Consider the following 14,357-nt stretch of genomic DNA (forward strand, 5'->3'; position numbering starts at 1 on the left):
CATTAAATCTGCAAAACATTCCAGAACATTCCCACAATCCCATCCGCCACGGTCAGCATGTGTCTGGCCTGTTTGTGGAATGCTGCCACACGCACAGGCATCGCTAACCGACTCGCACAGCTTCCAAGAGCACGTTTCACACGCATTGCACTCGCTTTTCCCGACACACGCACCCATTTCTCCACACCATGCTGTAGGTGTGCGTTTCTCACTGTGTTTCATTTCTGTTTGCCATGACTGGAGTGATTATATTGTGTGCAGTGCTCAGCGTAAATGAGTACACTCCCTTTGAAAAGTAAAATTTTAAACAAAATCTCAATGAACACAAAACAATTTCCAAAATGTTGACAAGACATGTTTAGCTTATCTTACTTTACTTATCTGTTTAACTTATAACATGAAAGTAAGGATAATAATATAATACACCCCACTGGATGTCTCTGGAGCAAAGCTAAATTTTAGACTACAAATGTCTAATTTAACAAGAACTCAACCACAAGTGAGTCTAATTATTCACTACACAGGTGTCCAGCAGACAGTTGACTATAAAAGGGTGTTAAAACCCCTTCCCATTTCATGCTGTCAGCAATGGCACCACATGGAAGAGAAATGTCACAAGACCTGAGAAAGAAAATAAAATTTATTTTCACCAGAAAGGTGAAGGCTACAAGAAGATCAGCAAAGCTTTACTTATCAGTCAGAATATCGTCCACAGAAGTTAACACCTCGACAGGAGCGTCTTCTGATGAGAAGGGTTGAGGAAAATCGGCATGCAAGTTCACTGCAGCTATCTAAAGAAGTAGAAAGCCAAACTGGGGTGACTATTTCCCATGACACAATATGGTGTACACTGCAGAGGAATGGCATGCATGGGTGCCGTCCATGAAAGAAGCCTTTCCTAAAGCCCAGGCACAAAAAAGCCCGCCTAGAGTTTGCCAGGGCCCATGCTGACAAAGATGAAGAATACTGGGACTCTATACTCTGGAGTGATGAGACCAAGATAAATGTTTTTGGAACTAATGGCTTCAAAACTGTATGGCGTCGCAAAGGTGAGGAATACAAAGAAAAATGCATGGTGCCTACAGTAATACATGGTGGTGGCAGTGTCCTTATGTGGGGCTGCATGAGTGCTGCTGGTGTCAGGGAGCTGCATTTCATTGATGGCATCATGAATTCACAGATGTAGTGCTCTATACTGAAAGAGAAGATGCTACCATCACTCCGTGCCCTTGGTTGTTGTGCACTTTTCCAACATGACAATGATCCTAACACAACTAGGCCACTGTTGGATTTCTGAAGAAGAACAGGGTGAAAGTGATTCAGTGTCTCCTGATCTGAACCCAATCGAACACCTATGGGGAATTCTGAAGAGACAAGTTGAGCATCACTCTCCATCCAGCATGCAGTCTCTAAAAGAGGTCATTCTTGAAGCATGGAAAAAGATGGATGTTGCAAAATGTCTCCAATTTGTTCATTCCATGCCTAGAAGATTTGGTGCTGTCATTAAAAATCATTGGAGGCCATACAAAGTACTAGATGTAGTAGTTTTTGTTGTGGGGTGTACTCATTTTTGCATCACCCTAATTTGAGTAAAACTGAAAAATGTGTAATCTAAGTTATATTATTAACCTTACTTTTATGTTATAAGTTAAACAGATGTTATATAAAACTTAGTCTTGTCAACATTTTGGAAATTGTTTTTGTGTTCATTGAGATATTGTTTAAAATGTTACTTTTCAAAGGGGGTGTACTCATTTACGCTGAGCACTGTATGCCTGAGGATGATGTCTTTTTGATTGTTCTTCTAGTATCCATTATTTATCATCTTATTTTGTTTGCAGTTTTCATGAATTCCTTTATTTGCTCTCTTTCCATTTTGATGCACTTTTGTTTTCACATATTTGACATTCATTTTTCTGCCGATTTTTTTTTTTTTTTTTTTAAAGCTTTGTTTATGTTTAAACAGGGCACTTTTCATGAATATGGTACACTTTGGTGTCCTGTGACTTTTTGTAATTAAAAAAACCCATGTTTTTTGGTTGTGAAACCTTGTGAAAACTACATATATTTAAACGTACAAAAAAAACAACAAAAACTGTATCTTCCCCTTAAAATGGTTAGTTGTGGCCTGTCAGAAGTCTTGACTTTCTTGACTCTGCCTTACAATTAAAATATTACAAAATAGCAGTATTGAAATTCAATTTATTGTACTAAAAAATTTTAATTATTATTCATATTTAATAATTATTTTTTTTATTAAGTATACATCATATATTCAATTGTATACCATATATTATATTAATATATTATATATTTATTTTATTGTATTATTTTTTTATACTATTCATTTACTATATTACTTCCCAGATATTATTTTATTTTATATCTATATATATAAACAGTCTGTTGAACTGAAATGTATTATATTTATTATACAACAAATAGTTAATTATTAGTCATATTTAATAATTCATTACTTAAAATGTCATGTATTAAAGTAATATTGTATATTTAATATTAATGCTATTCATTAACTATATACACTGCCATTTAAAAGTTTGGGAACGGCAAACTTTTAAACTGCAAAAAGTTTTTCTGAGTTGTATGATCCTTTCGCTGAGCATTTGTAAATAAATAAATAGAATCCTATTTTGTACCCTATCCATGGAATGTTCCTCAGACTTTTCCAAGTATTGAGTTTTATCTAGCAGAATTTTATCTAGCAGGATGCCCCCACCACGGTGTAGTTTTTCTCTGTCTCTGTCACCTCCTACAGACAGCAATACATTCATGTGCTGTCCCTCCTGCAGGAAACAGAATCCCTGTCCACAGGAAGTTTGATTAAACATTGTTTTCGAACTGTTTCATTCACGCCACCATCTCTCATATAAGCATAATCTGTCACGTTGGTAGATTTCTGCTGTGGACGCATGCCGTTTAGATCCAGGAAGTCTCTCACACACAAATTTAAACATTCACACACATTGCATGTCTCAAGTAAGAATAAAGCAACCCCTCGAGCTGGATTTATACCTCCAACTGTGATTTATCCTGCGTTTATTATTAAAACTTGTTGTCATGCTTGTCAAAACCAAAATCAATATAACAAATGATACCATAATAATGAATATAATATAATAAAGGAATACCACAGTGAAACATCTATTGTGGTAAAAGTGCTAAATTTAAACACTTTTTTTTTTTTTTTTTTGGTATTAATCTAATGATATGATGATTTGGAGAAGTCAATGCATTGTAAATTTCACCAGTTGTGATTTGTTTTTGCTTCTCTTTTCACAGGTGCTCTGCAAACTGGTCAGGAACGCAGTGTGAAAGACCCTCAACCAAGACCAACCGCTCAGAAAACGTCAGCGGGAGTGAGTGTCACAAACACATGTACACATTTTCTCAAAAACTTCATTGCAATCACAGTTGATTCCAATGGAGTTTGGTGTTAGCGCATGTTGCTAAGCTAAACGCGTAAAGTACAAAAAATTGTCACGCACATATGTATTGGGTCAAATGTTCTGTTTTTAATTAGATTTTTCACTGATTGTTTTCATTATTGAATTATTTTTCAGTATATTTATAGTCATTACTTCCCTAGACTGCCATCTTGTAGCCTAATGTTAGTCAGTGATGTTAGTCAGTCAGGAGAGAAAACGCACCTGCTCTGCCCTTCCGTCCGAATGACCTTTCTTCTAGTCGTCAGTCAGACGGTTCCAGACATTCATTTTATTTCTGCAGTGAAAATCTGACATTTGAAGACATATCTCACTGTGGCATTTTAACTCCTGTGCATGTCTAGCCATGTTAGCAAAGAGAGCATTAGCATCATCACAAAACAACTCACTCATAAAGGCTTTTATGGATGTGTTCATGATGAAGGTCAATGAAAGAGGAATTGAAAATTTGATTTTAATTTTTATAAATGTGAAATCAGAAAACAAATTTAACACACATACATATACATACATACATATACACATTATATACACACACACACACACACACAGTATATAAGTATAAATAAGTATATAAGCCAAAGCTTTACTCACCCTCAAGCCATTCTAGATGTATATGACTTTCTTCTTTCTGATGAACAAAATCCGAGATATATTAATAAATATCCTGACGCATCCGAGCTTTATAATAGCAGTGAACGGGACCAATAAGTATGAGCTGAAGAAAGTGTCTCCATCCACATCCATCCATCGTAAACATACTCCACATGGCTCCGGGGGGGTTAATAAAGGTCTTCTGAAGCGAAGCGATGCGTTTGTGTAACTCGTTGGCCTCGCTCACTGCCATTATAATTCTCGGATGCGTCAGGATATTTATTAATATATCTCCAATTATTTTCATCTGAAAGAAGAAAGTCATATACACCTAGGATGGTTTGAGGGTGAGTAAAGCTTGGGCTAATTTTCATTTGAAAGTGAACTAATCCTTTAAGCACTGTAATGTAAATGTAATTAATTTTTTTGCTCTGTTTGTTATTTTTTCCAGGAAGTATTGCCATAATAGTGCCTCTAGTTCTTCTTGTATGCATCATCACCGCTGTTACGGTGGGACTCCTTATTTGCAAAAGATGTCGAAGGTAAATTTATAAACAAATCTGTTATTAGTTGTATTAGATGTCTAATTAGAACATTACACATATGATTTATTGATATTGCTGTAACAAATCTCATAAACCTGCTGTGATTAAGTGTTTAGCTGGTGTACTAAATGATAGTTACAAACATAATAAACCTAATATGTATTTCCCCTTCACAGAGGTAAACAGGTTCAGCGGCAGCCCATGGCGAACGGTGGCTTGAATGTGGAGATTGGAAATCCATCCTATAACATGTACGAAGTTGAACACGACAATCACGTAGACGTCGGAAGCTTTCTTCACCCCAGCTTCACCCTTGACCCTCATAAGGTACTAAATGAGTAGGAATTGTAAGTGCTTGGCATCAGTCAAATTCTTACATTAATTTTCATTTAGTTCAAATCGTTAGTTTCGTAAGAATAGTTTGATAAACAATTTTTCTATAAATTTGTTCTGCTCATATTTCATGAATGAGGCTCATAAAAAACAAAACACCTGCTTTTTTTTGTGATTCTTTAAAACAAAGTTTGGATCAGTGTTATTTTAGTTTTTGTCATTTTTATTAGGATTTTTTTGTTTGTTTGTTTAAATGTCTGTATAGTTTTTATAAAGTTTTAGTTATGTTAGTACTTAAACTAAACGAAAATTAAATGTTGCCTTGGCGACTAGCTGAAATAAAATAAATTTAAAGGGTTAGTTCACCCAAAAATGAAAATAATGTCATTTATTACTCACCCTCATGTCGTTCTACACCCGTAAGGCCTTTGTTCATCTTCGGAACACAAATTAAGATATTTTTGATGAAATCCAATGGCTCAGTGAAGCCTCTATTGAGAGCAAAGCCACTGAACTTCTCAAGATCCATAAAGGTACTATAGACATATTTAAAACAGTCCATGTGACTATAGTGGTTCTATCTTAATATTATAAAGCAACGAGAATACTTTTTGTGCGCCAAAAAAACAAAATAACGACTTTTCAATAATATCTATTGAACGGCCGATTTCAAAACACTGCTTCGGAGCTTTACGAATCGAATCAGTGGTTCAGAGCGCCAAAGTCACGTGATTTCAGCAGTTTAGCCATTTGATAGGAGATCCGAATCACTAATTCAAAACAAAAGATTCATAAAGCTCAGAAGCAGTGTTTTGAAATCAGCCATCACAAGATATTGTTGAAAAGTCATTATTTTTGTTTTTTTGGCGCACAAAAGTATTCTCGTCGCTTTATAATATTAAGGTAGAACCACTGAACTCACATGAACTGTTTTAAATATGTTTTTAGTACCTTTATGGATATTAAGAGGTTTGGTGGCTTTGCTCTCAATAGAGGCCTCACTGAGCCATCAGATTTTATCAAAAATATCTTAATTTGTGTTCTGAAGATGAACGAAGGTCTTACGGGTGTAGAACGACATGAGGGTGAGTAATAAATGACATTTTTTTCATTTTTGGGTGAACTAACCCTTAAAGTTTTTTTTATGGTTTTAGTTTTAGCAAACAATAATATCCCTGGTTTGGGGTGTTATTAGGAAAACATCTCTGAAACGTAACTATTTACAAGGTGATTTATTTTGCGACTTTGTATGAATTCACATTATACGAAAATGTATGATTTTTAGAAAAAAGCAAAAATGAAGGTCATCCCTCAACCCCACCCCTAAACCTAACAACCACTGGGGCATAAGCAGATCATACGAAAATGTGCGGATGAGATAAATTCATACTAATTAGCAGCCAATTTGACAAAAACGTAAAATGGCTACAAAATTGCCATGAGATTGCATTAAAATTTATCAGAAAATGTGCTGAAACATTCAAGGTGGTGTGAAAAGGTCTATGGGTTTTGTCTCTGTGCCCAATCTAAACTCTAAACTGCCGTTGCTTTGCTTGGTTCAGTAAAACAGGATATTTTCTTTGTTCTCTTTAATTTAGCCAATATCCCACAAGGACATTTAATCTTGAATTCTTGGTCTCAAATGAATTGAGTGCGCAAAAGCAGAAAAGTATTCCAACCAGAGTAGAAATTTTAAGCTTTAAACTCTTGCTTTATATGTAATTTGGGATGCAACCAGAATTCCCCAAATTATTTAGTCTAATGTATTATTTTAATCTGTGAGTTTTATATGTACAATGTTTTGGTGCATTCCATCTAAACTGGGTATTGTTTTTCAGGGCTGGTGTGTGAAGTCCAGCGACCCGCGCAATTTGCCCCCCGCCCGCCCTTTGACTGCACACACTTTACCTATCCAGAACGTTCCAAAGGAGCTCATTCCAGGACAGGTGGTTTCCCATGATCCAAAACTGCATTAAATGAAGCATTTTAGGGTGTGTTCACACTTGGAGAGTTTGGTTGGATTAAAACAAACTGGTGTGATTGCTCTGTTTGAATAAGTGTGAATGCTGCCATCCGAACCCTGGTGAACACCAAACAAGCGGACCAAGACCCCTGAATTGGTGGGTCTCGGTCCGCTTCCAGGGACCAAATGCAACACGGACCAAAGACATGTAAAGGAACCAAAAACAAGACGTGATGTCACAAGATGTCACAAGACTGCTCAAGCATACCTGTTTTTTCTCGTCATAGCAGCTATGTTGGCCATTACAGTTCAGTACAGGCATCGGAAACGCAGCAAATCTTAATTTGTGTGCAATAAACGACTTCCTGATGCTGTTTTGACTCATTTACACATTTTATAAGCTCTTCATGAGTTCTCAGATGATAAAAAATTCCATGATTTGTACACAAATACAATAAGAGTGTTTAGCCGAGCACACAGCATTGTTTTAGATGTTCAGTAAGTCCCGTCACAATTTTTTTTTTTTTCTTATTTATCTTTATCTGAAAACATGACAGTGTGAATGCTAAGCGAACCAGAACTAAATGTGTCGTTTTCTTTTTTGGTCCGGACCAAAAGAGCCAAGAACTACTAGTGTGAACACACCCTTAGTTTATTAATTCAATATGAACCAAACTAAAATGTCTTTGTATATTTACAGGCCATGAACTATTCAAACCCCATCTACTCAAAGATGTACCACGACGTACAGCACTGTCGAAAGCCAGTCATCAACCTCGACATGCGACGCGATTTACTCCCAAAGAGACTGGAAACGACAATTCGAGAAACGGCGGCATGACCTAGCTTTTCCACAACCTGCTTTGTTTTTTATAAAGATCTGTATAAAATGTATAAAACAATGAACTTTTTATGTCCAGTCAGGTTAAATCATCTCACTTTGCGTCTCACATATATGTGCCAATTTTCTTTTTACATTTTTTTTTTTTTCTGTTGCAACCAAAATGTCTTTTTATAAATGACAAATGCAGTGTTTTCCTTTGCTTTGTGACATTGTAAATGCACTACACAAATACAAAAAAATGAAACGAAAAAGCTGCTCAATCTCAAAAGGCTTTATATACATTTAAAGAGAATTTTATATAGGTTTATTTACGTACACACTATGTATATGTTTTCCTGTTGGTGGTATGATCGCCAATGCCTAGATATTCCCAAGTTGCCTCTTACATTTAGCAGTATTAGAAAAAAAGAGACACCTGTTTAATAAATGCATCATATGCTCATCACAGATTTTATTTTTGATATTTATCATTGATGTTTATCTTTAAGTTGACCAGATGCTTCAAATATGCAGTTAAAAAGCGAAAGTGAAACCAACCCAGGATGGGTTTTGTTTTTTTGTTTTTTGCAACTGTACAACTTGAACATGTTAAAATATTTAATTTGCATATTGCAAAACATATCTTTGAGCACTTACAAGGACTAAAAAAAGGATTTTATGTCACTCACCTTCACTCACTGGTTGTGAAAAGACATGCGTGGGACTCTTGTAATGCCATGTTTGATGAAAAAACACATTCTCTGTGCAAATGTACACAACTATAGGAGGAGAAAAAAGTTTTTATAATTTTATAGTTGATTTGTACGTCCAGTTTGCTTGTATTTTCTGGAAATGTATTAAATGTAGACATTTTATACAAAATGATGTACGCAGTATATTGGTCCGTCTTCACTTTGAGCTACAACTGAAGTGTTTTTAATTCTAAAATGAAATAGCTTGATATTGCACTGCGCAATCATACAGGTTGCTATTGTATAAAGGGAAATGAAGGAAATTAGTCTTTGACACATATTGATATACCTAATGTGTTTTTGGACCAAGAACTATGAAATAAAATGTTTTTTCTTGCCATTTTAAATGCATTTTAGTTGTAATTGAAATGTACACACTTGCATAACTTGCAAATCAACAAACAAAGGCTTCTTTATGTTGCGTGTAGAATTATTGATGTTATCTTCCTTGTTTAACTGGTTTGCTACACTATTATTTCCAGTGCAAGAGTAGCGGATGCATTTTCCTTGTAACAGGATAAAAGAGGTGTGGAAAGTCTCACATCAAAGTTATCCATACAATGGTGAAGATGTTACCAGAGCAATTTGTGAACAATCTTGGAAAACCGCTAGGAAAAAATCCTGGATTTGGCACTTTCCCATTCACCGTGATATTAATCGGATTGGAATTCTTAATGGATCGGGAGTTTTCGTGCCCATGCACCCCAGGCCTTAACATGACACTGATCAGCTTCATCTTTTTTGGACCTGCTCTTCTGGCTCTGACTGTGCTGATGTTCATTCGAAGACCTTGCAGACGTAAATCGCAGAATTCTGCAGAACTTTTTTTATTTTGTCTGATTCCACCTTCATTGTGGATGTTTCTGTTGTTGTTCGAGGGTGAATATGTTGCTTGTGGCATGGCACACTGGGAAGGAGATTACGTCTTGGATGAAGAACTCCAGATTAAATGGTGCAAACCCACCGGAGTGAAAGATACCAGAGTGAACGCAACAGACCTGCGAGAACTGACAGAAAAAATCACTTTCTTCTCGAGGGTGAGTACTGTACAGTTTTTAAACGAAGCCTTCAATATAGGTAGGCCTATATTAATGTGTTAACACACCATTACAACACAGTGATGTTGTATAAATCATGACAAATCATGTTATTTATTCATTTATATTTACCGCTTTTACATATTAACTCCCACTTAAACTTACTGAAAGACATGACATTGGCTGCTTTAGTTTTTATTAGAAACATAGCCTAAATAAAAGTTTTTAGATACATTCGCAGGCTCAGAAGGAAATACCAGCACAAGCAAAAGAATGTTAATGTAACTTTTGTAATTTAATGTCATTTGTAATTTAAATGGAAGAAAGAAAAGACCAATCACAATTTGGTATGCAAACGATTCAAGAAAGAAGACCAATCACAGTTCAGTATGCAAATGATCATGATGACCAACATTCTATGTAATACAAGACGATTTTTAAACTTTAATTACATTTCCTAAAAATTGCCAATATTATAATAGCTAAAGATTAAATTATCTATTAAAACATGTTTTTAGTTTTAAAACTAATAATTGAAAAAAAAAAAAAAAAAATGGAAAAGAATGCATTTTTGATGAATATCAGTACTGTTATTCCATCCTATCACTGTATAATCGTTTTTATCTTTTTTTTTTTTTTTTTTTTTTTTTTTAGCTTTCAGCTTTAGCTTTACTGTCAGTTATCTGCATTTCCGTCTTGATTGTCGTCATTTGTAGCGACTGTAAGAGCAGAACTTTGGAGCAACAGGATGAACCAACACAACAAACATCGCTCAGCGGCTCGGAAGTGGAAGTACATCAGTAAAAGACAAGGGTTATAAACTGTCATAATGGAGACAGATTTAGACTTTCATTAAGGAACAACTTTAATTTCTGTTGTGATGTATGTTGTCTTGTTTCTTTGCAATAACAGGATGTGTGCTTTACTGCACTGTAGGCAGGGCTGGAAATGGCTGAGATTCACTGGGGGGACTCTAGTTGAAAAGATGTTTGTTATTTTTTATTTTATTATTATTATTATTATTTTTTTTTTGTTGTTTAACTTTCAATGACTTTTCAAATGCATTTAAATGTAAAATCTTCTATAATCTATAATGGGTCATTCTGTAACAACCAGAGGTCCCTGGCTAAAAATGTTGATAATTTTTTGTCTGGTGAAAGAAATACATAAATGGAAAAGAATGGCAAAATATTAAAAGTCATGGATGCATATTTTCTGAGTAATCCACTATTTTGTAGAGGGGGTCAAAATGACAATTTTCACATAAAATTCGGAACCAACTTACAGGGGGCTAAAAATGACTTTAGAAAGATGGCATCAATATTTTATTTTTACACAGAGATTGGAAAGGTCTATTAGTAAAATCTGTTGACTTTAGCAATCTTTGTTGCATTATATGCCAACAGTTACAGTTCAAAAATGGCAAAATCACTTGTGTTTTTTTGCCCCAAGTTTGCATGCCTGTAACTCATGCATTAAATATATCTTAATTTTAATTTTTAACCTAGTGGCACAACAATGTAATTGATACAATCTATTTGTCAAGTTACTACAAGTAACTTGTGTGAACACAAAAAAAATCATGGACATGATTCGGATATGTTAAAGGGTCATGAAAAAAATAGTCACACTTGGCTCTAAAATGTCATAAGTGCAAAATAGACACAACCACCCCCCACCCACACACGTATATATGAACTAGCGTGACTGCAGAGCAAATTATTACAAATGTGTGAAATAAAATCAACAATTCAGCCATAAAGCAGTAAAAAAGACACACCCACTCAAACACACACAACACACTATTATACACACAAATGAACTGGTGTGGCTGTAACAATATGGTAAAATTGAGTCAAAAACTCAAATAAGAGGCTGAAATCAGATCAGTCCCAGAATTATTAAGCTGTGATAAAGCATAGGCCTACCTATTCATTTTTTTTTTTTTTTTTAATTTTTATTGAATTTTGATTTTGTGTGGAACAACATGTCTTCCTCTGTGTTCAGGTTTGACTGTAGTAAAAATAATGCAAAAACTGACACTTGAAATACATTTCAAACAAACAAACAAACAAACAAAAAAATAGGGATGCACCGATACTATTTTTTAAGGACAGAGTACGAGTACCGATATTTACAAATGTTTATAACATAACACTGTGAACCAATGTAAACACAACCGAAAGTGTACAGTGAAATATAACAGTGTACTGTTAAATGGGTAAGCAACACTATAACTGCTGGAGGACTGTTCATAAGAATTAAGCTAAGGACGTTCTTCACAGCCTTTGTTTCGTACCCTACTCTTGATATTAATGCAGAACAAAGCATGCAGTTTGCAATGTGTGGGTTGTCATCATTAATTTTGAAGTATTTCCACACCCCTGAGGCTGACATTGTTTCTGCTGCTGCCGTCGGTGTCTCTGTGCACGGAAAATTCTGTCAGTTACGTCACATGAGGTATTGGTCTTTGGTATTGGGGGTATTTTTATGAGTACAAGTACAAGTACATGAGCTTGGTATCGGGCCGATACCGATATCAGTATCGTACCAGTGCATCCCTAAAAAAAAAAATCTAAACTTTGACAAAAAGTAGTCTTTGAGAATGTCCAAGTATAAATCTAAATCCACAGCTTAATAAAAAAAAAGTATTTATGTCTAAAAATCACTACAGAATTTATAAGCCACTTTATATAGAACTATATAGGAATATAGTTTACATCATGGCATTACATAAGTTCTTTTTTTACTCCCACCAGATGGCACTAATCTACCTTCAAAAATTGTATTTTAAATGCCTTGTCTCCATTTTAACATGGAATACTGCTTGAATTGAAAAATAATTTAAAAATATATTAGAAAAAAAATTGTGTATTATTTTCAATGGGGAAAAATAGCTAATAAAATTTTTATAAATATTGCATAGTATCATAAAATACCCTCAAAATTTGAAAAAGTAATCAGAAAATATTATTGAACAAAAATATATTACATTGTTTTTTCTGAAAAAAAAAAAAAAGTTACATTTCAAGACTTCAGTCATTTTTGACCATAAAGGAGCCAAGTGTGACTCCTGAACGAAGAGGACCAGAGGGTTAAATACTGAAGAACAGGTAAAGTAAAATACAATAACTATACAATATAGTGAATGTTCTTCTCTAGAGTTAATTTTTCTTGCTGACTAATGAATTTTTGGACATAGAATATCTTTTCTGAGTTAAATGTGACATTATTTAAAAGCTATTTATTGACGTTTATTGACGTCCTGCTCGTTTTTCTTTTTTTTTTCTTCTTTTTTTACCAGAATACTTAAATAGCTCTATTTGAAAAGAATTAATCATTCTAGAAAATTATGACATCTAAATTTCTATATATTCAAACATTAAACCAGCAAACTCTTATTTTGGTTGAACACTGCAGGGAGTTCCTAAAGCTTCTCATTTGTTGGCATTTAATACAAACCAAGCTTCTCTGCGATGCTAAACACACAGGATAGTGACTGAATTGCATGTAAATAAAGTGCAAATAGATTCTGCATGTCCCAGGATGCAAAACCATATAGGATTAAAGAAAAAAAAAAAAAGTTTTACCTTACCTCTTCCTGGTTCTCCTTCATGAAGTAAGGAAGGCCCAGTAGAATTGCCATCTGCTAAAAAAAAAAAAGTTCACTGAACCAATATGTTGCAATATTCAAATGCAAAAAAGCAATGAAAACTGCAACATTTAAAACCACAGGCATATTAATAGTTTTACATGTATCGATACAAACTGACACTTAATCATTTTCATTTATTTCCATGAAACTCACCTGTATCTGATGGCAATCTGCAAGAGAGAGCATGCAATGAATTTCATCCGGTCCATAAACCAGTTTAGTTTTTTGTCAAGGAGCAATATGATCCTAAAAATAAAATTTCATTAGGTTTACATGGTACAAAGACTTATACTGTGTTTTAATTAGGGCTGAGTATTTGACACGTTTCAAAATTTGAACTGATTTCAATTCATAAGGTTCCCATTTGATTCTGATCTAGATTCAATTAGATTCATTTGGATAAATACACGTACATGATATTTTTTCAAGGAAAAATAATCTCAACTAATGTTGTAAACTATAAATAATTGACAACTAGCTTGTATAAACTTATTTAAAAATGAAAAATATAGTGAATATGCAATAGGCCTATAGTTATTCATGCAAAACGCATTTTCCCCCTCACTGATTAACGAGTTTAAGGACATTGAATGGCTTTTCGGAGGTAAATTTAACGTTACTTGACAGCTGTTTTATTGATGTGCACACAGCTTGAAACGTTTGATTTAACACATTGATTTGAACAGCGCGCTTCAAACAAACCTGGGCTGCAATCCACTCCACTTTTTCCACTGCACTCGCGTGTCACGTCCGAAAAGAAACACAAAACTGACGGGAGCCACTCCGGTGAAGAACAGTGACTGGATTTAACTCCTAAATATGACGCACAGCTCATATCTCTGTCGCTGCAAGTTACTGAAAGTGAAACCACACACAAAACACCTTAGAAGAGCGGCTCTCTCGCACTGTATGACGTGACACTAGTTGTCCAGTCCTGTTCCCTTCACACAGCGCGGAATTTCTGAGAATGCAGTTGTGAGTCCTGAAAATTTACGGGTGTGTGTTCGGTTATAGAATGCGGTTGTCACTCCCATAAATAACCGTACTGTGTATGAACGTAACCGTATTAAGGACTCAAATACAGGACTGACAACTGTATTCTGCTGCTGTATGATCGTGGCTTTAGTGAAGTGGATGAGGGAAGTTTATATGGACAGACCCTCGCTTCCTCGATTTTGACCGAGGGATACT

General features: G+C 34.8%; 1 protein-coding gene and 1 long non-coding RNA gene across 6 annotated transcripts in view; one reads left to right on the forward strand and one right to left on the reverse strand.

Annotated features, from left to right (window-relative positions):
• Positions 1-8,821, forward strand: part of lrp1ba (low density lipoprotein receptor-related protein 1Ba) — a 275,419-nt gene extending 266,598 nt beyond the window's left edge. For all 4 annotated transcript variants that reach the window (XM_051907800.1, XM_051907801.1, XM_051907802.1 and 1 more), the window contains 5 exons: positions 3,301-3,377; positions 4,510-4,600; positions 4,780-4,930; positions 6,775-6,882; positions 7,600-8,821. In XM_051907800.1, the coding sequence (XP_051763760.1) occupies positions 3,301-3,377; positions 4,510-4,600; positions 4,780-4,930; positions 6,775-6,882; positions 7,600-7,740 (568 nt within the window). In that variant the 3' untranslated portion in view covers positions 7,741-8,821. The remainder of the gene's footprint in view (positions 1-3,300; positions 3,378-4,509; positions 4,601-4,779; positions 4,931-6,774; positions 6,883-7,599) is intronic.
• Positions 8,822-10,165: 1,344 nt separating this feature from the next.
• On the reverse strand, positions 10,166-14,146 carry LOC127520044 (uncharacterized). 2 transcript variants are annotated; one of them, XR_007932004.1, is made up of 4 exons: positions 13,869-14,143; positions 13,320-13,412; positions 13,107-13,160; positions 10,166-11,934 (listed from the first exon to the last, which is right to left on the reverse strand). It is a non-coding gene; the product is annotated as an uncharacterized LOC127520044 (long non-coding RNA). The 2 variants fall into 2 exon arrangements; XR_007932005.1 differs by having other exon boundaries at positions 10,166-13,157; positions 13,869-14,146.
• Between the last annotated feature and the right edge of the window lie 211 nt (positions 14,147-14,357).

This window comes from Ctenopharyngodon idella, chromosome 10 (genome assembly GCF_019924925.1).
Source record: "Ctenopharyngodon idella isolate HZGC_01 chromosome 10, HZGC01, whole genome shotgun sequence".
NCBI lineage: Eukaryota > Metazoa > Chordata > Actinopteri > Cypriniformes > Xenocyprididae > Ctenopharyngodon > Ctenopharyngodon idella.